At 38.6% G+C, this 20,985-nt stretch overlaps 1 protein-coding gene across 1 annotated transcript in view; it reads left to right on the forward strand.

Annotated features, from left to right (window-relative positions):
• ror2 (receptor tyrosine kinase-like orphan receptor 2) overlaps window positions 1-20,985 on the forward strand; it is a 78,303-nt gene that overhangs the window by 42,503 nt on the left and 14,815 nt on the right. Inside the window, exons 2-3 of the mRNA XM_084400302.1 lie at window positions 9,827-9,907; window positions 19,973-20,260. Coding sequence (XP_084256428.1) covers window positions 9,827-9,907; window positions 19,973-20,260 — 369 coding nt within the window. The remainder of the gene's footprint in view (window positions 1-9,826; window positions 9,908-19,972; window positions 20,261-20,985) is intronic.

A 20,985-nucleotide genomic window follows, 5' to 3' on the forward strand; every position in this document is an offset into this window, starting at 1 on the left:
TTTTGTCCAAAGGCCTTAATAATAATAAAAAAACAAATATATAACATCCAAAGTATGTAAGGTAGTACAACTTGATCTCTTTTACTGAATCCAAAAGGTTTTAATTATATTTTACTACATATAAAGGTATTTTAAAGATTTTGAAGTGTCAAAAGGTCATTCGGTAAAACCGATATAGTAAATGTTTAAATGGAATAATATTGTTTTTAATAACTAAAGGAACTACAATAATACAAATATAAAGCAGATAAGGCTCTTTTTTTTACATTTCCCCTTTTCTCCTTTCCCTGTGCAATGTTTTACTGGAATATGTTGGAGTGTTTAGAGTAGTCCAATAAATGATTACATTTATGAGATCAGTGATCATTGTATTTAATATTTCTTTTGTGGTACACACTATATACTATCTCAACATCAATGTCAAATCAGTTTTTAACTTTCAAATCAGTGGTTAACCCGAATGACTTTTTTGGTGACAAATTTTTTCCATCTTGTAAAAAATGACAAAAAACAGTGTTAACTGATTGTACAAACCACACAATCTTATTGTTAAAGGAACACTCCACCGTTTTTTGAAATAGGGCTTATTCACCTTCTTTCCTACATTTAGATCGGTGGGCAAATGCATTTTTGTTTCAGTGCATGCATTGTTTTAGTTTGACAGGGTCGGCGCTAGCTTAGCTTAGCATAATGAATGGAATCCTTTGTTGCCAGCTAGCATGTCCTGAGTAAAAGTGATATAAAAAAAAAAAAAACCACCTAATTACTTCTTGTTGCCTGCGTATTCACAACAAGTACAAATAGCGATGCAGATTAACACTAGGCGATTTCCTATGCAGATATTGACTTGGGACTATATTAGGGGGAAGCACAGGTGAAGCACTGCTACTTGGGCACAGAGATATCATGCCCAAGTAGCAGTGCTTCGCCTGTGCTTCCCCCTAATATAGTCCTTAATATATAATTCAATATCTGCCTAGGACATCGCCTAGTGTTAATCTGCATCACTATTTGTACTTTCTAATCTACATTGTTAAAAGCGCTGTATAAATGAAAAAAAAATGACTTGTTGTGAATACGCAGGCAACAAGAAGTAATTAGGTGGTTTTTTTATTTTTTATATTACTTTTACTCAGGACATGCTAGCTGGCAACAAAGGATTCCATTCATTATGCTAAGCTAAGCTAGCGCCGACCCTGTCAAACTAAAACAATGCATGCACTGAGACAAAAATGCATTTGCCCACCTATCTAAATGTAGGAAAGAAGGTGAATAAGCCCTGTTTCAAAAAACGGTGGAGTGTTCCTTTAACACCTAGGTAAACTAAAAAATGGTTTCAAATATAGTTATATCTCCATTAAATTTTTTTACACTTTTAAAAACCTTATTCGTCAATGACCCGTATACATTTGCGATATTTTGATAATTTCGATATATTGTGCAGCCCTAGTTGACACCATTGACGATGACATCACGGTTTCTCCAGAGCGGCTATATGTATAAATTAACTCAATTAATAACTTTTTTACAACAAAAATGAACCATCACTGAACTTACTCAAGCTGGACTGTGACACTATTTTCCTGTTATCTCTGTAAAGCTGCTTTGAAACGATCTGTATTGTAAATAAATAGCGCTATATAAATAAAGGTGACTTGACTTGATTACATGATCACATTTGCACTATGCTCCTCATTTTATTTGATGACCTATTACACTTTATATATTTAGTCTTGTTATGACTACCAGCATTCCTGCAGATAAACACAGTGCCCAGAGGGGGTTTATGTCTGTGGAGAGAGCTGTTATTATCCCATCATTTGTATGGAAGATCTGAGCAAAGCTCGTACGCTGCCATGTAATTACACTTGTGCCCTGAAAAAAAAAAAGATACTCTACTCGTATGTAATCCCATCTCTCCTGACTTAGTTTTAGTGTGAAAGACTGTTTCATGTTCTGCACTTCCCTTGTTCAGTGACAAATGTTCTGTTTCCCGTCTCGACACTAGTCCAGTCAATCACACACTTCTTAAAACTGAACACTAAAAAAACTGTTGGCCCTAAATCCCTCGTCTCTCCCAACATGAATTCCCCATTCATATTGGAGTCATAGTTTATCCTTCACCTACTATACACAATCTCGGGGTACTATTTGATTCCAAATGATGTCTTGAGCCCCACATCAATCAGCTTGTTAAGGCCTGTTTTTTCCGTAATATCGCCCGTATACGACCTTCGTTAAATCTCAAAGATGCTGAAACTGTTGTCCATGTTTTTATAACCTCACGTCTGGACTATTGTAACACTTTGTTCTACGGCCTACCCACTAAAACCATTAATTCAGCTTCAACTAGTTCAAAACGCAGCTGCTCGTGCCCTTACATTGAACAGAAGATCAGATCACATCACTCCCATCCTACAGCAATTTCACTGGCTCCCTGTCATCTATCGCATTCACTTGTGTCCGAATTTTGTCATGATTTAACACCTTGTCACCTTTCAGAATGAATAAACCCATATGTCCCTGGCCGTACGCTGAGATCAAGCTCTGGAAACCCGCTCACAGTACCTTAGGTTAAACTCTCTACTGTTGGCGGTGGGGCAAACTCCCACAACACCTCTGCGCCGTCTCCTCCCTCCAGACCTTTAAAACTGATCTCAGAACTCATTTATTTACACTACGCTCTGTTAATTGATTGTATTAAATGTCAGATCCATGCATGCCTTACATTGGTTTTCTTTCATATGTAATATGATCACTGTCTGTCTGCCTGTTCATGTTGTTATATCTTGATTGTATATTTGTAACTGCCACTATTATGTGAAGTGTCCTTGGGTTCTTGAAAGGCACTATATAAATAAAACGTATTATTATTATTATTATTATTAATGCACTCATTTTGATGCATTCTATAACTGAATAACAAAATATCGATAGGGAAATATATCGTTGTCCCTCTCTGTGCAGAAGAATCGATTCGCTGGTGCCAAATATTGATATTTTGATTTATAAAATAATGTGCTCTAAATAGATTTGCCTCATTGTCTACGTTTACGGCTAACTGGATTTTAAGGTAAATCCTAAACAGTGGTCAACAACTTTTTTACATTTTTGACAAACTTAAAAAAATTTTTTATTTAAGAACAAAACTTGTACATCCATTGACATGGGCTGCGTTTCCCAAAAGCGTCCTGAGCGGCGTTTATAATCAAGAATACTGGTGGCAATGGTCTCCACGATCAACAATTGGCTCAACAGTCAGTCTTATCTTCTCAATCGATTATCTTACAATGGCTAATTACAGTTAGCAGTTGGCAGACTTGCTTATTTAATTCCTAAAGTATGTACTGTACTAAGGACAAACAATAGCACATGCATATGGATATGATGGATATATCATATATGTATGGATGGATGGATGGAAATACATTTAAATATGGATGGATGGATATGAATAAATGTAAAGATATATAGATATAGCACTGTATTTCAAAGTTGTAGAAAAGACGATTATTGCAGTATGTTCTCATGAAAATACTATTTCTGATTCCAGCATCTTCCTTCATTGATCTCAGATCGTTATCCCCTGATTAATTGATGTAGAGATCTAAAGTTGTCGTTGTTAGAGGAGCTGTGTGGTGTAGATCTGGCCGGTTCTGCTCAGGCCTCGAGGGGGGGAAAACTGCAAACAAATGTTTGCTCTTACCATCTATTTTGAAGCCTGTTTCCAATGGTCTCGCCAGCAGTTGTTTACTGTGTGATGGTGGTCCTCAAGTTCTTGTATTAAAAACAGATTTGATTGATTGATTATGTAAGAAACCCTTGTGAGCACTTGTGTTTTTTTGTGAAACTGAGTACCTGAAATTGGTTTGGGAATTTCTTGTTTGATTTGTTGACTACTAAGGGATGGGTAATTTGAAACAGTTGTTGGATTATCTCTTTCAGGCACTCTCTCCGGGAACGAGTGAGGCTTTTTTGAGACCTCAGATCAGTTTGTTCAAATGTTTATATAGTGTCTGTACTTGTTTTATATGCAACCTGCAATCCTGACCACTCTTGTTAAATACATACTACACCAAAATCTCCCAGGTTGTTAACCAGCATGTTGTTCATGGTGGGACATATTGTGTGTAATTTAAAAAATAAAACTTGAGTGAAAAAAAAAAGTACAGCGGGACGTTCTGCTTTTGGGTCTTTGGCAATTCGCTTTTTGGTTACAAGCTGACCAACTTCCAGCGGCCTCGCATGGTATATGAAAGCCACACTGAAGATGTGTAAAGTCAGTGTGAAAACCTCACCACACAACCACAGCATTATAGACCATGTTTCTATAGCAGTCGATTTATAAAGCAAACACAAACAAACAAACAAAAACAGCTGATATTTAAACAGTTTTTGTTCGTACAAAGTTGTGGATTATGTCATGGCATTATGGTGATACTGAATTAAATCAAGTTTCTCTTAAAGAAGGTGTCAGTGGCCGCGTTTCCATGAGAGATTTGCGATATTTTCTAAATGTCAATAAAAAACGTTTGCGAAATGATGCGTTTCCATTAACCGATGTTATGCGACTAAAACGTCTTTTTTTTCTTCTTTTTTTTTTGGGGATAAGTCATTTAAAACGTCATGGCAACGGATGTTGGTTGGTTTACGTATATCCAGCCACCGCACTAGCCATTATCTTTAATCGAAGGACACGTATGTGTGTTATCCAAGCGTTAATGGCAAGGAAAGCCCTTTATACTTGAGAGCGGCTCATATGAGGTGTTTCTCCCTCATGTCTGCTTCGAGGCCTTGATCATGGCATGTCTTTGTTGTTTAGAATCCAGTATTCCCGTAATTCTTTTGTCTTTTATGAGTTTAATGAAGAACTGTCTCGTCTTCTGCCCAAACACACCACGCCGCCTTTAAAGAATGATCGGCTTTTACGGACGTCATGTGACCTGAAAATGCGGGAAAAAAACTATTTCCATTGCAGTGTTGTGAAATATTCCTGTTTCGAATTGCCTGAGAAATCACCTCATGTGAGCGTAAACACTTTTAGCGATTTATATGGGAGTTTTTGCAAAATTGACGTGTTTCCAATGGGTGTATTTTCTATTCGCAATTTCAATTTGCGCCATTTGAAGGGCAATGGAAGCGCGGCTAGTGTCTATTAAAAAGAGATGTTTTAAGGTTTTAGTTACAGTAGTTACAGAAAACTGTTTCTGCGCCCCTACAGTGTTTCCGAGAATGAATAGATGAAGTATACGTGGTCAGTAATTGCAGGACTTGATTTGATGTTGTCACATGATAACGTAGGATTGGACGTCATTTTGAGCTTTGATGAATTGATGGCATTGGTGATTTGTTGCCTTTAGTTGCCAACTTAGAACAATGCAGGCTTTGATCCATGTCTCAGATGTCCTTTAACACTATTGGAAGAAGTGAATCTCGAAGTCATGAGCCACTGCTGACCTCACTAACCATATCAACCAGCTGTTGTGTAACTGGATCTAAGGAAACTTGTTTTGGGGGGTTTAATTCTTCAAAAGAGCAAGGTAAGAAAACAAGCGGCTGAGGAATGTCGTAACGATCCTTTCACCAGGTCATTGCTTATGTGCTTGTCAGGAACCAGGAGCTGTTTTTCATGCTTTGGCACCTCTTGCTAAGTGCATCAGCAGATGTGCTGGTGAACCAGGTCTGGAAGTGAACTGTCTTGGTGTCTTTTTGCAGATCAGATCTAATGATTGAGCGATTGAACTCAATAAGGCCAGGAATGTGCCCAGTCAGAAAACCCAGAAAGAACATATCCCTCTTTTAAGAGCACAAGTTTCTCATATATGGTCATGCACTAAACATCTAATTCGTGGAAGAGAATGCAATGTCCTTCTCGATTTGTTACAGTTAAACTAAACGGGTTTTTAACGGTGTTGTTTTTCAGCTTCTCCAAAGTTTCTCCTCTTTATCCCACTCGTTGATTTTATGAATCTGGCAACCGGTTCCTGCCTAAACGGTTCTCCAGAGGACGAGATGGAGTGTTAACAAGCTTCTACATTCTCCGTCTGGCCGAGGGTGTGTTTCCCCCGTCCTGGAGCCGGACGCTCCCACGGGGGCTCGGCGTACGCAGACATCACCTCTTTATGAGTGCCTGCGCGCAGACAGTTGCCAGGCCAGCAACTCGCTGAAAAAGGAGAATCCGCTGTGAAAGGTGGTGATTCAGAGGGTTGAGTGCTCGCAGGCACCCCGAGCCAAAATAATTAGATCAGCGTCTTTTCCCAGGTCTCGACACTGGGCCTTTTGTTGGCCCCGCTCCAGTGTGGTGCTGATCCCTGATCTGGGCCGCAGGTTCAGTCCGCTAGTAGAGGCGGCCCGGGAACCGATAAGACACCGGGACCAGAGACGTCACTAATGAAAACGCGTTTAAAAACTTGACTCCGTGTGCTGAACTCCCATCAAGACAATATTGTGCATGCTTATTATGATTATTACAGTGTTCTGCAGGCCTTTGAGGTGTTAGTCATTGAGTTGAATCAAAGCCATTCATTTTCTTCAGAATTTTGGAATTTAAGAAATTAAGATTTTTTTTTTTTTTTTTTAACATAGAATTTAGCTTAAGAAATTTCTTAACTTCTTTCTTAAGAAGTTTTTCGTGAATTCGGGCTTAAAAATAGGACCTCCGAAAAAGTCTTGAAGAGTCTTGAATAATTAGTATTTTGGGTCAAAGCATGGGTAGTCATGATTGGGAAATAACGAATGTAGTGTTTTTGATTTATGTTTTGTTGTAAAAGTAATGTCAAGTCATTATTGCAGTCATTAGTGTTCTCTCTGTGAGATTTCTTCTATTTCAGCACATATACACAACTTGTTTTGGCGTATAGTAAGTTATTCTATATAACCTTTTCAGTTTGCTCAAAAAACTGATACAAAAATGAAATAAACTAGCATTATTATGAAATATCAATGCTCACATTAACTTACAAGCTGGTTGAACGTGAAGCTACAAGTGAACAGCTTGGGTCCTCCAGGAACAGGGTTGAGAACCACTGTTATAATTTGAGTATTAAACTGAGATTGGAGAAAGTCTCTTAAGGTAAAAAAAAAAATCGTATTCACCTTTTAAAGCACCTATATTTTTTTTGTTTAGTAGCATGATTGTTGTTGCGTTGTTGTAGTACGTGTACAACAAATGGTGAGTCGAATGAGGCGACTAGCAGAGAGCACATTTAAGCTCAAAACCAGTAATAGATGTATTTGTGAATTTATTAGAATTTAATGAATTTATTAAACCTAAATGATCAACTTGGTCTTTATTTGTCAGTCAGTGTGCATGTAAACTGCCTTGCTTTCCAGACCAATAACATGCTTAGTCATATATTCATCTCCGTTTGCTCCCACAACTCCTGGCCAAAGTCAGCCTAATTATTCACTTTATTGTGCCTCTGGCTGTTCCAGGACCAGAAATCCTTTTGCACAGTATTCGAGAGCGGAAACACCTGTTCAGTGCTCAGAGGTGCTAAATTACATGTGTTTTTCATTTTTTGCAAATTAAATAAATGGTTTAAAGAAATGTAATTGAACACAACTGTAATTGTGGATCTACAGAAATGGAGGCAAGCCTTATCTTTCTGCATAATATGCTTTCCTCAGAGTTTTACTACAGATCTGCCTAATTATTTATGCTGACTCAGTGACTCAAGACTAGTTTACACTAAGAACGATAACTATATTAGCGTCCAGACCAACCGTCAATAATGTTCAGTTTATTGTAAGCGAGCTCTCTGAAGTCGAGTGGATTCTGATCGGATGTAAATGCATTTATCATTCATCAGGTGGAAAATCATTGAGATTCATCAAATCATTGAAATCAAAATCAATGAAATATCATTCTAATAGTCTCATAGAATTAGACAGATTATTAAAACTTCATCGCAATAGTGAATATCCTTTAGAGTTTCTCATTTATGGGGAGACATGATGTGACCATCTACATTTTTATGACAAATTAAAACGATTGATTGATAGATAGATAGATAGATAGATAGATAGATAGATAGATAGATAGATAGATAGATAGATAGATAGATAGATAGATAGATAGATAGATAGATAGATAGTGCAGGAGTATTTTGAATTTAACATCAGTTGAGCAAGAAATATGCTCTTATGATAATGCCTTTCCAGACCGGTTCTGTTGTGTTGATTCCATTAATAATCCACTAATGGATTCTTGAAAAATGTGTACATTCAGAAAGCATCCATTTCTGTTATGTGACTCATGCCTTTGGATTGTGCAAAAGTTTCAGGCATTGGAGTGTTTGAAATAATTTATAGGTGAATTAAACTTCCCAACTACAAGAAAAATGTGTGTTTTTAAACCCTGGTGTGGGCTCTGCCCGAGCCATCGCCGGCGCTGAAAGACACCATCTGTGTGTGTTATGGCAGATAATCATTCAAGATGCCATGAAATAGACAGAGTTTAAAGTCTTAAAGAATCAATGTTTGTTTAGGAGAGTCATCAACTTCATCAGGATCCTCCTAACATTTGCAGTTCTTTGTTTTAGCACAGATAAATGTTAAAAAGTTAATGTATATTTTGCATAAATAGTTGGATGACGTGTCTTTCGGCACCTTTGCACACGCCCAAACCCAGGATGGGATCATTTTCACGACTGTATCGCAGTATGTTTGGGGTGAAACATGACCCATCTAATGTCTTCCATGTGGTGTGTTTGTTAGGACTGTGTGGATGAGTCCTAATCACTCACTAATGGTTCAGCTGGCAGTGCATTATGAAATACAACTCCAATACAGCAGTGCTAGACCAGCTGTTTATAGCATGTATAATGTGGTCTTCAACGCACATTCTCAGCTTTCTTTTATTTGAGGATAATTTGCCCATTATGAAAAAAAAAAAAAAAACAGTTTAATTTATTGGAACAGATTAAACAAAGAAGTAATTGAGGGTGCATTGCAACATTATGTTAACGGAGCATAAATTATGCGCTATGTTTCTCATATGTAATGGTTCTCATGTTGTTTTCAGTCTCAGAAGGAAGTCATTTCACACTGTTAAACAAGGATGTAATTTGCCCTTAACCACATACAGTGAGCTTGTTAAACACCGGCCCGGTTACCATCTGAACTGCGCTCATGTTGGCTGTGTGATTACTGTTGGGTCTTTATGTAGCATCTCACAAACCACAGCGTCAGCAGGAATCTGATCTCAGAGGGTTTATGATAAATATGATGCTCTTCTTGGAACAGATGAAGGATGAACTAAACCGTTTTAGATAAAACATGCAGGCTCGAAGCCGCTTAAAGTTGCTTTTGTTTGCATAACATCTAGGATAATGGGAATTTTCCAGTGTAGAGACCCTTACTCTCAGTCTGATGTTTTCTTACTCATATTTTCTTTTTGTTAGTGCAAAATATGATCCAAGAGGAAAAGAAAAAGAAAAAATTAACATGCCAATTTCTTGGAAATATGCATGTCTTGTATTCATATTGGTTTAATCTGTATTACACTACTTAGACTTTTGATTGTATATGCCTCACAAAAATACTTGAGTTATTGACTATGTAGAAAAGGTGGTATTTTTTTTTAAATAACCTATTTAGTTGTTGTGTATTTGTATTGTATATATTTTAGAATTACGAATTCTAAATATCAATTTTTACAAGTTACTTCTACTGTGTTTATCAGAACAGATGCTAAAGTTTCATAATTGAATTATACTGAAGAAACGGTTGGAGTATTTGATGTAATAATTTGAGAGCGCATCTTGTTATTCCTTGATTATTTGCGCCGGACTCTCCTGCTCACAGTCTGCTCTCTGCTTCCCAGCGTCCGATGTGAACCTGTCGGAGTCTGGAGAGGTGGAGGCTCTCGCTGAGGCCCAGAGCGGAGGACTGCCCACAGCTGAAGGTACTGAAGCACACGGCCTCATTAAACCCTCATCCTGAGATTAACGGCTCACACTAACACTGTGCATTTATATTGCCTTTTAATGAACATGTTCTATAATTATGGTGCAGTTTAATTTACATCTGACATTATCACAATCGCACACACACCCAATTTGGAAAATTCTAATCAAAAGTTTGCCCCAAAATTCCAATTCTGTGGTTATTTACTGATGCTCGATTTCTGTATTGTTTGAGCGTCATGATAGTTAGCTCCGCCCACTATGAAATATCTTTGGAGAAAAATCCCACTCACATAGCTGTATATTAAATATCTCATATGTTCTGATTGGCTTTTAAGACCTTTTAACACCAAGAACGATAACGATATTAGCGTGCACACTAATGAGCGCTAACATTCGGTTAATTACTGTATAAACTGCTGCTTTAAGCTCAGGCTCTTTAAAGTCATGTGGATTCTGATTGGCTGGCAAAAATAAATCATTCTGAGGGCATGTTCACACTTGTAGTTCAGTTCACTTGTTTCTTTCGGTCATATAAAATTCAAATGATAATGATACATTAGTTCATTAGTACATTAGTACATTAGTTAACACCGAACTTAAAGATAGAAAAAAAAAGTTTTTTTATGACATATATTTTGACATATATTTTTATAACTAAACTTACCGAACATCCAAAACAAAGCTGTGTTCTGGGCTAAATGTGCTCGTTGTATGTGCTTAGCCTATATATGATGGTATCATGAGCAGCTGAGAACTCATGAAGAGCTTATAATATGTGTAAAGGAGTCAAAACAGCGGCAGGAATCACAGAAACACACACACACACACACACACACACACACACACACACACACACACACACACACACCAACGAAGATCTGCGAGGAGTCGAGGTTCTGACGCCTGTACTGAACTGTGATGGGCAACATCGCGACTCTGATGATAAAAAACAGGTGTGCTTAAGCATTCTGTCCTTCTTAGGGTCTCATCGTGTGACATCATGTCCTGTTTTTGGTTCGTTTAGATGTCTTTGAGTTGCACCAGAGTTCATTTGTAAGCGGAGTGAGACCCATCTTTCAGCGTCTCGGTCCGCTTGTTTGGTTCAGATGGCAGCGTTCACGCTTATTTAAATGATCCGCACTAACCGAGCAATCGCACCAGAGTTCACTGAGAGGACACACACTGACCCCGCGTCCAAATGTCCATACTATATCCATCCTAAACAGTGTGTGAGATTACAGTAAGTGTGTCCCAAAGCAGAGTATGTTGAAGAGAGTATGCCACAGGTCCCCGGATGCTCTACTGTTTAGATTTTGGATCCGCACTCACTGTAACGGCTAATATTACCCACAACCCATTGCTCTTTGGAGGATTCGGTTCCTACAAACACGAGTGTTAAACTACAAACATGACGGATGTGCGCGTCCAACGGTTTGAGTGACTAATAATCAACATTTAACCTGACAAAAATTTTTTATTTAATGTGATCCATGTTATATTTAATCTGCAACAACAATGTAATTTTTTAGGAAGATCCGTATGGCCATTCATTTTTAAATGCATTATGCAAAAATATGTCTCCAATACGGTAGGAAATGAAATGAAGTGTAATGTGGAGGATTTTAACTGTGAGAAGATGATTGACAGGCCAGTTTACAGTGACGGGATGCACCATAACTGTGACAGTGTCCATTAAATACTCAGTTTTATGACTTGATGGTATGTCTTAAAGCTCGTCTGCTCTTCTGCTACACACTCAGAAGTATGCAGTTTTTCTTCACAAAAAGAGCACATACTTTCAGGGCGTAGTGTAAGTGTGTGAATTGGGCCGCAGCGTGAGAGTAATGCTAATGATATCTTTCCCCCATGGCCGCGGGACCCAGGGGTGCTGAGGGTGCTGCAGCGCCCCCTGATGACAGCTGTTTCACTACATTGGGAATTTAAGATGACATGACTTTTAAATAACTTTTTGTTTTTCAACCTGTTTTTTAAGAACACCTTCAACCTTTATAAAATTACTCTAAAGATTATTTTGTTTTTATATGCTGTCGAATAGGGTTTTATGACTCTAAAAGAAATGAATATATCATAAGGCAATAAGCCGATCTCGCATGGAGTGAGTGAGTGACACTGGTTGAGGACCAGCATCAGAACTGATTTGACACTCATTTAATGCATGTGAAAAAACTAAATATAGATGTCTTGATTAAAGCATTCATGGGCATTAGGGGCTGTTCACACAGAACGTCAACCATTCCATGTGAACGCACTACTCGTGTCTAACTGTCTCGCGCATGACACAGCATTCTCAAAACGCAGCACTCAAGTTAAAATAAGTTCAACTAAAACGCGCCTCGAGACCTTGACCCGTGTGTGGAGCGTGTGTGTGTGTTTCTGCTCTCCGTGTGCATAAATCTGAGGGCTTCAGGAGAACCCAGCGCTTTGCTCTGGCGCAGCGCTGCAGAGAGTGTGTGTGTTGGCCGTGGGACTAAGGGGTCTGGGGACGAGAGGAGGCAGTAATAGTTTTCAGGACAGTGAATGAGTGTATGAAGGGCAGCGTTTCTAAACCATGCATTACCAGTATAAACTCGTAGCAAGATAAACATTCACAGCGGCTGCAAAGCATGTTAGTAAGCAAAACTTAAAAATGAATTTTTATCTAAGAAATAAAGCGTTGTCCAGTTGAATATGTCTCCATATTCGATAACAGTTGTGAATGTTAACAGTGTTCCTCGACAGGGCGTTTAGTTAATTATCTGCTCTGATTGGTCAGATGGCCCAGTCTGTTGTGATTGGTCTACTCTGCTCTGATTGGTCAGATGACCCAGTCTGTTGTGATCGTCTACAGCAGGCGTTCTGCTGTTCCCTGGTCCTCGAGGGCCACTTTCCTGCAGAGTTTAGCTCCAACCCTAATCAAACACACCTGAACCAGCTAATTAAGCTCTTCAGGATTACGAGAGAGCTACAGACAGGTGAGTTTGATCAAGGTTGGAGCTAAACTCTGCAGGAAAGTGGCCCTCGAGGACCAGGGTTGAGAACGCCTCAACAGCACATGTCGGAAACCTCAGATCCATCCGGAGGCTTCCAAATGCTTACCGATTGCTGATTAACAGAAGTAGACGTGTTTGAGGGCGTCAAGTTGTTCGCTAACCAGAATAGGGGCACTTTAACCCTTTTAAACCGGCTGTGTCGTCGCCGACACATACCAGCAACCTGTATTCATTTTACCATAACTCTTCAACCGTTTGCACTATCAAAACCATTCAAATTGCCCCTGACAGTAGACAACATGCGCTTTCGGCAATATACGGCTTATTACGGTAATACCACCAGGACATGACAGCAGCTTTCTGGCAGAGCGGGAAGGAAGGATTTGAACAGGTTAGAGTGTTTTGGATTGCATAAAATGATAAAAGAACAAATACATGGCGAAAGAAGTGTTAGACAGCAGAAGAGGGGATTGGGATGATTTTTAATGAAACTTGGGAGACGATTGGCCGTTACTCTTTCACGTATCTTAGCATGTGGTGTGTGCATGTGTATGTGTGCGTGCCTATGTTTGCATGCATTTGTATGTGTGTGTGTGTGTGTGTGTGTACCTGTTTTTCTATCCCGGTGGGGACTTCAACCTGAATGCACACAGACTCATGGGGACTCGTGTCACAGTGGGGACCTAAATAGAGGTCCCCATGGGTAAACAAGCTTATAAATCATACAGAATGAGTTTTTTTTTGGAAATGTAAAAATGCAGAAAGTTTTCTGTGATGTGTAGGTTTAGGGGTAGGGTTAGTGTAAGGAGATAGAATATACCGTTTGTACAGTATAAAAACCATTAAGTCTATGAAGAGTCCCCACAAAGATAGTGAACCAGACATGTGTGTGTGTGTGTGTGTGTGTGTGTGTGTGTGTGTGTGTGTGTGTGTGTGTGTGTGTGTGTGTGTGTGTGTGTATGAAAAAAAGTGTCCTTAATGAAAACTGTGCAACCCAATGTCACAAAAAAGACTTAACACACTTTTTAAAAGTGCTCTTTGTAAGCCTACTTCTTGTTCTCTAGGTTGGCTGGCTTCAGGTCTGCATATTCCTCCATCGGTTTAACTTGGCGACGTCTGCTACAAATAGTGTTATATTTAAGCAACAACTATAGACAAAAAAAGATTTATCTTTTAAATTGTCTTTGTGATGCATTGCAAAAGTTTTCTTTCATTCGCCCTTTAAAATCCCCTTTATTCATCTTAAAATATTGAAACTGTAAATGTAGCGTTTAGTGTTGCGTTTGAAGGCCAGGGGCTGGTTATACGGAGGGTTATAGTGGCCTGCCAGCACTGCTTGTGTTGTTTATCGTTCCAATCATGGCCGGCCACAAATAGTCAAACCCACTTAACCTCGCCTGCGAGATGCACTTTCCAAACCTGAGCTGCAGAGAGAGGCATACGAGTTCTAAAGTTTTTTTTATTTTATTTTTTATAAACGACTGCATGACATCTGTGATTTATTATTATTAATTCAATAATGTTGGCATCTGAATCACAGAACAAAACTCCTATTGTTTTACTTCAACTTTTCCTATTCTGACACAAACGAATGCTTTACTTTTGTACTGTTCACAGCACACTGTGATGATTGCAAGTACAGCAACTTCGCAATAGGTGCAGACTTGTACTTTGTTTAGTGTGCTTTTTGTGATTCAGTTGCACCGGCACACAGAGATAATGGACTGGTGTAATATCATTTTCACATTCTGCTTGTTGTAACATGCTTTACCTGAGCTGAGTGTAAGTCTAGCCGCCTCAGACGGTGTTTGGAGAGCGCTGTGCTTCACTGGTGTGGAACACACTCATGTACAGTAGTAGACTCTCTCATTATGTCACGTCTTCAGAACGTCATCTGAGCGTGATCACAACACCCTCGCTCATGTTTCCACACCCATTATAAATAGCAGTGCCTGTAATAACTTGCCTGTACCTCTCGCTCTTTCTCAAGCTGCTCGTGTTTTACAGCATCTCCTCACTTTCTCCGTTTGGGTGTGCAACACAGACGGGCCTTTCATGCCTCAGCTGCTTTACAAACCCTCTGTGATGTGATGCAGATCTTGTCAACGCTGCCTTGTTTTGCTGGTGTTTTTTGTGCGTGCGGTTTTGGCTTATACCTGTCGTCTTTTGTTGACTGTTGAATTATCTGCCTCGGGATCATTATGGTTTCACGTTGTTCCTAATTGAATGGTGTTTCTAGAGTTGCCTTAAGCCCAAAGTATACTTTGGTTTATACAAAAAAAAAAAGTGTTTAACCTAATTTAATCTATTTAATAAATTAATAACTGATAATAGTTTTGAAAGCCCATTGGCTAGGATATTCTTACAATGCATCATGTGATTTTTCTGACCTCTTGACCTCCATATGCAGCCCACAACCATATGCACGCTGAATGTTTTTGCTCTAATTAGTTGATCCTGAAGGTGGCGACACTGACAAAATCAGAAAAACTAAATACTGGAGAAGGCAACAACAGTAGATGCCTGCGTTTACGAGCGCTTCTGTGAGGGGATGAAGACAGACACGCAAGTCTAGTTTAAAAGAGTACCAAGACATTTTTATCCGTCATGACTTATGGAGAGAAATAGCGCAGGCGCTAGATGAAGATGAATATTTGTAGTGTGCATGTATCGAGCACACTATAAACTTTGTACACGTTTGGATGCGTTGCCTAAAAACTGTATACTTGCTGTTGTAGTCATTCATGCCCGGGTTGGACAACTTGGCAACTGCGTGTCAACCCATTTAAGGCTACATACCACCCTTATGATGGCTGTGGGTTGTGGAGATATGATCTCAGATCAGGTTCAGGAGCGCAGCACATTTCATGTCTGCTTGATAAGGCTGAGGTCTGGCTCTTGCGCACACGACTGTTTATTTGAGCTCCGTCTGGCTCTGGACATGCTATGAGCTCACACTGTTCAGCCTGAGGTTACCCAGGCCCATCGCCTCTTCGCTTTGCCCTTTTGCTGTCACTTTCTCTGTTTTCCCATCATGCAGTGCTGTTGCATTTCTCACTTCCACACCATCGAGTCATCTCTCATGTCTTTGTGAAGAGGAGGAGGCCTCTGACTCACCGGGGCCAGACACTGCTATTTTAAAACGAACTACATTCCATTGACGAGTCCATTGACAATACAGTCGCCATATAAATATATAGAGATCTTTTTTTCCTAGCTTTTAAATCGCTAATTCGATAGTAAAAGTTGAAAGTAACGTGCACGGCCGCGCGTGCATTCACAACGGTGTGGAGCAGGGCGAGCGTTTTCAAATAATTTATGAATAACTTATGAATGCCCATGCACATTTTAATTGGTGAATTGGTGAATTAGCGCCAGTTCGGGTGCGGCAATTGCTTGAATGGTGGGTTCATTATTATTCTTAATAAAAACACAACAACAAAACAGAACAATGACGAACTTGCTTGAAAACAAATCTTCCGCCACTGTCTTGTCAGTCAAGAGTGAGGTGAGGTGAAATCTGTTTTGAGCTGCGACTCCTGTTCGGCTCATGCTGAATTGAGCAGATACGTTCAGTTTTTAACCCTTAATCGCTGTTTGGGGTCAAAATGACCCCAATGGACTTTTCCTTCATTTTTTAAAAGTGTTACCTTCATCTCAGGGACATGAAACTCTGTGACTTTTCCTAAATAATCTATCTAAACATGCACAAAAAAAACTGGGCTTGATTTGGTTGTTCTAAAGGTGTGTAAAAAAAAAAGTACCATTTAAGCTGTTTGGGGTCAAAATGACCCCACATTGAAAATGAATGGGAAAATGAAAAAAAATGACTTTTTAAAATTTTGTTTGTCAAAAAATAAAAGTAAATCCATTATAAATCTGATTTTTTTTTACAAATAAACCAAGGTCTGGTCCTAGAGCATAAATAAAAAGTAGAACGAACTTTCTATCTCATACACACACACTCACACACACACACACACACACACACACACAAACACACACATGTATGTGACTGCAACAGAGAGCATTTTTACAGAAATTGGCAAATAAAATAAACAAAACTGGCATAAATCTAAAAAAAATTACATTTAAATAAAGGTCTGGTCCTAGAGCATAAACCCAAAGTGGAACGAACTTTCTATCTCATACACACACACACAAACACACACAAACACACACGTATGTCACTGCAACAGAGAGCATTTTTATAGAAATTGGCAAATAAAATCAACTAAACTGGCATAAATCTGAAAAATGTCACATATGCAACATGGAACAAGCTTGCCCCCACCCACACTCCCACACACCCCCACAAAGTGTTATACTTTTTTAACAGCGATTAAGGGTTAATTGTAGTGTTTGTTCTCATTTTTATTCATTTTTATTACTATAATAAAAGGTTCAGTGGGGTTCAATAGGGAACCCTAGGGTCCTCGAATCAATTGTAAATAATGCTTAATGCCAAAGAGGTTCTATGTAAGAACCTATTTCTTAAATGATTGCAGAATACTTTCATGTTTTACAGTTGTTTTTTTCCTCAGTATTTGACATAATTTTTAGCCTAATCACTGGCAAGCTAAATCTTCCTCGACAGGCATTAATCTAGCTTGAAATTGATTGAGATTTACAATGCAGAGGGTTAAAGAATGGCGATACAGAGAAAGATTGCAGAGTCTTTGAAATAGGGGATTTGCAATATACCGGTATTGACGATAACCGCGATATTCCAAAAGACACGATATTATTGTAAATATTGGTTGACTCTCCAACATAGTAGGCGGCGCTTTTGCACCTTAATGCTGGTTGCCACTTGTCATAAAACAAAAAAGAAAGACAGTGTGTTGCTGCTGCTGTCGCACAAAACCATGTCGGAGAAGAAAGGTTGTCTCGCCTGTGTGTGTGTGTGTGTTATATTCCCCAGTCTGCAGGAAACAAACTCTCGTTCCACTTCCCTAAACACATATTTTGAGCGATACAATTTTTTGTCCTGAAAACACAAAGTAAACAAGAAAAATGAATTTGATTAACATAATTTTTTTTCCGAACTTAATATTATTCAATTGATATTGTAACTGAATTCTTGTAGCCACGGTATTCAAAATATATTGTAAAAGTCCTACTTTGAAATGATGTTGGGATGTTTTATGAACTCCTGTCCTGCACATTTGCGAAGCTCTGCTCTACCCAAAATGAATGGCTTTTTCAGGGTTTGTTTGCTACACCGCTTAGGTCTACAAATCATAGGTTCGCCAAAACAAACAAAACCCCTCCTGAGACATTCCTTTCATCCGCAGTTGTCAGGATGGGACCACTCAACAGAAGATGTTTGTTTTGAGCTGAAGCTGGCGTTGTTTAATCCAGATGTGCTTTCCCTGAGTTGAGTAGTTCATTTCAGATTCTGCCATCTAATGCAGGGGTCAGGCCTTGACCGGCCAGCTCCTGTTTATCTTCTCCATTCGGAAATTAGACAAAACCTTCAACTAAAACAAACACAAAAATGTGATGTAGCAAATTGAAAATCCTTGGTCGGAAAGCAAAAATCCTGGAGCTAATAAAGCAAGATCACACGAGCCAGAGTTTTATAACAGTTCATAGAACAAGTATGTGAATGGAAGAGGTATTTCAGTAGGAAAAAGACGAGGAGTGTCGAAAAGAAGCTCTTGTTTGTGGACTTTCTTACGCCGCAGATTCGGGATCTGTCAACCTAGTTCAAAAGATGTCGGTGTCCAAAGCTTCTGTTATTAATTTGACAATGTCACATTACAACTAGCAATAGTGTTTTCTGAGGAATTGTTGGCGTCAGGAGAGGCCGCATTTACACAACATTTCAATAAATATGTTAATATTGAGTAACTGGCATATTAGAAACACATTAGACTGTGTGTGAAATGTGTTTTCACAGTTATTGACATTGTCAGTAACATTTTAGTTTAGTGTCCAATTCTCACTATTAACTAGTTGCTTGTAAGCATGCATATTACTATGATATTGTACTGTTTATTTAAAATGCACATATTAATGCCTTATTCTGCATGACCATATTCTACATCCATTAATCCACCCAATACCTAAACTTAACAACTACCTTACTAACTATTAATAAGCAATTAATATGCAAAAGTCGTAGTTAATAGTTAGTTAATAGTGAGAACTGGACTCTTATTCTAAAGTGTGACCATATTGTCAGTCTAGCAAAGATTTTTTTAATACATATTTTCAATTATTCAAAATGTACATTTCACTATACTTTGTATTACCTCGACATCAAATAACAAAAAAACTAGTTAAAACTGCTGCAAGGGTGTTTCTAAAACAACGGCGGAGGGAATGATTGTGAATTTGAAATGTTTGATTAGTCTCTATACTTTTTTTCCTTCTTTCCTTTCTCGTGTGTTAATGAGCAGTGCCACGCTTCACTCTGAAACGCACTGTGAATGTGTTCATTGCATCTATTTATGACACACTATGGAATTTGATAATCGCACTGATATTTCATGATTTGATTAATTATTCAGCCTTGATTAATTATTCAGATTTATTCCATTCTAAAAAAAATTCAGTTTTAATGTGTAAATGTATGATGTAAAATTGATATTTAGGGCCAGATTTACTAAACTGCTTTTTTTTGGCATTAAATAATGCTGCAAACACCAGTAAATTGACCACTGCAATCCTTAGTTAACCCTCTCCTCCCATACATTTAGCCTCTGAAAGGGAAACTCCAGCAAATGCATATACAACAAGGCCCGGCACAAAAATAACTCTATCCGTGCCTTTTCATTGCTAATTATTCACTGACAGTAGTTTTTAACTGCAAAAGATGTTCGCTGTTAGTAAAATCTGGCCCTTCATTTGTTTCCATTCACTTGAGTCTGGAGTCGTGTGCTCTTTCCTGAGGCAGAAACCAACACATCATTTTAAATGTTAAATGGTTTGACGGTGTAAATGTAGTGTCTGTCACGGGCGTCTGAAGGAGGATTGGGGGTTGATTTCTTCTTAAGCCTGCATTGATGCTCAGGGTCTCCACCTTTGACCCCTCTAACAGCCTTCCTTGCCCTTTTCCCTCAGGTTATTTCCTGGAGTTTGTGGAGCCGCCAAACAATATAACTATAGTGCAGGGCCAGACGGCCACTTTACACTGCAAAGTAGCGGGCCACCCGCGGCCCAACATCCGCTGGCTGAAGAACGACGCCCCGGTGGTGCAGGAGCAGGGCCGGATCTCCATCCGCAAGACTGAGGCCGGATCCAAGCTCCGCATCCAAGACCTGGACACCACCGACACCGGATACTACCAGTGTGTGGCTTCAAACTCCATCAAAGTTATTTCCGCAACTGGAGTGCTATATGTGCGACTGGGTAAATGATTGCTTTTTTTTATTTTTTTTATTTTTACTTCAATTCTGGTTCATTGAAGACCTTTAATCTGTGATCCAAAAACAGCTCTGCAATGAATACCAACATTAAATTTTTTAATTCATTATTTTTTAAGGGGGGAATGAACTACAGGTTCCATGAAGCATTGCGAATGAAGTGATCAAATCAAACCAATGCCTTTGTTGAACTGGTTAAAATGTTTTTTTTGCTAAATATTTAGTTATGTACAAATATATTTGTATACATATATTGTATACACAACCGTTAATTCAGCAAATACACATTAAAATGATTAAAAAAAGTGTAAAGACATTTATAACATTACAAAAGATTTCATATAAATGCTGTTTTTTTCTATACATCAAAGAATCCTAAAAAAAAAATCAGGATTCCTCAAAAATATGAGACTGTTTTCAACACTGATGATAATCAGACATGTTTCATCATAGACTGATTTCTGGAGGATCATGTGACACTGAAGACTGGAGTAATGATGCGCTCTCATCACAGGAATAAATGACAGTTTACTATATATTCACATAGAGAACGTTTATTTTAAACACAATATTAATTTTAGTTTGATTTATGATCTCTTTTGACGGCTTCTTTCAAAACCATTAAAAAATCATACCGAATGCTTTTGAAAGCTAGTGTGTATTGTACTTTGAGATTCAGTGACATCATTCGCAATGCTTCATGGGAATGGG

Source organism: Rutilus rutilus, assembly GCF_951802725.1.
Source record: "Rutilus rutilus genome assembly, chromosome: 25".
Classification (NCBI taxonomy): Eukaryota; Metazoa; Chordata; class Actinopteri; order Cypriniformes; family Leuciscidae; genus Rutilus; species Rutilus rutilus.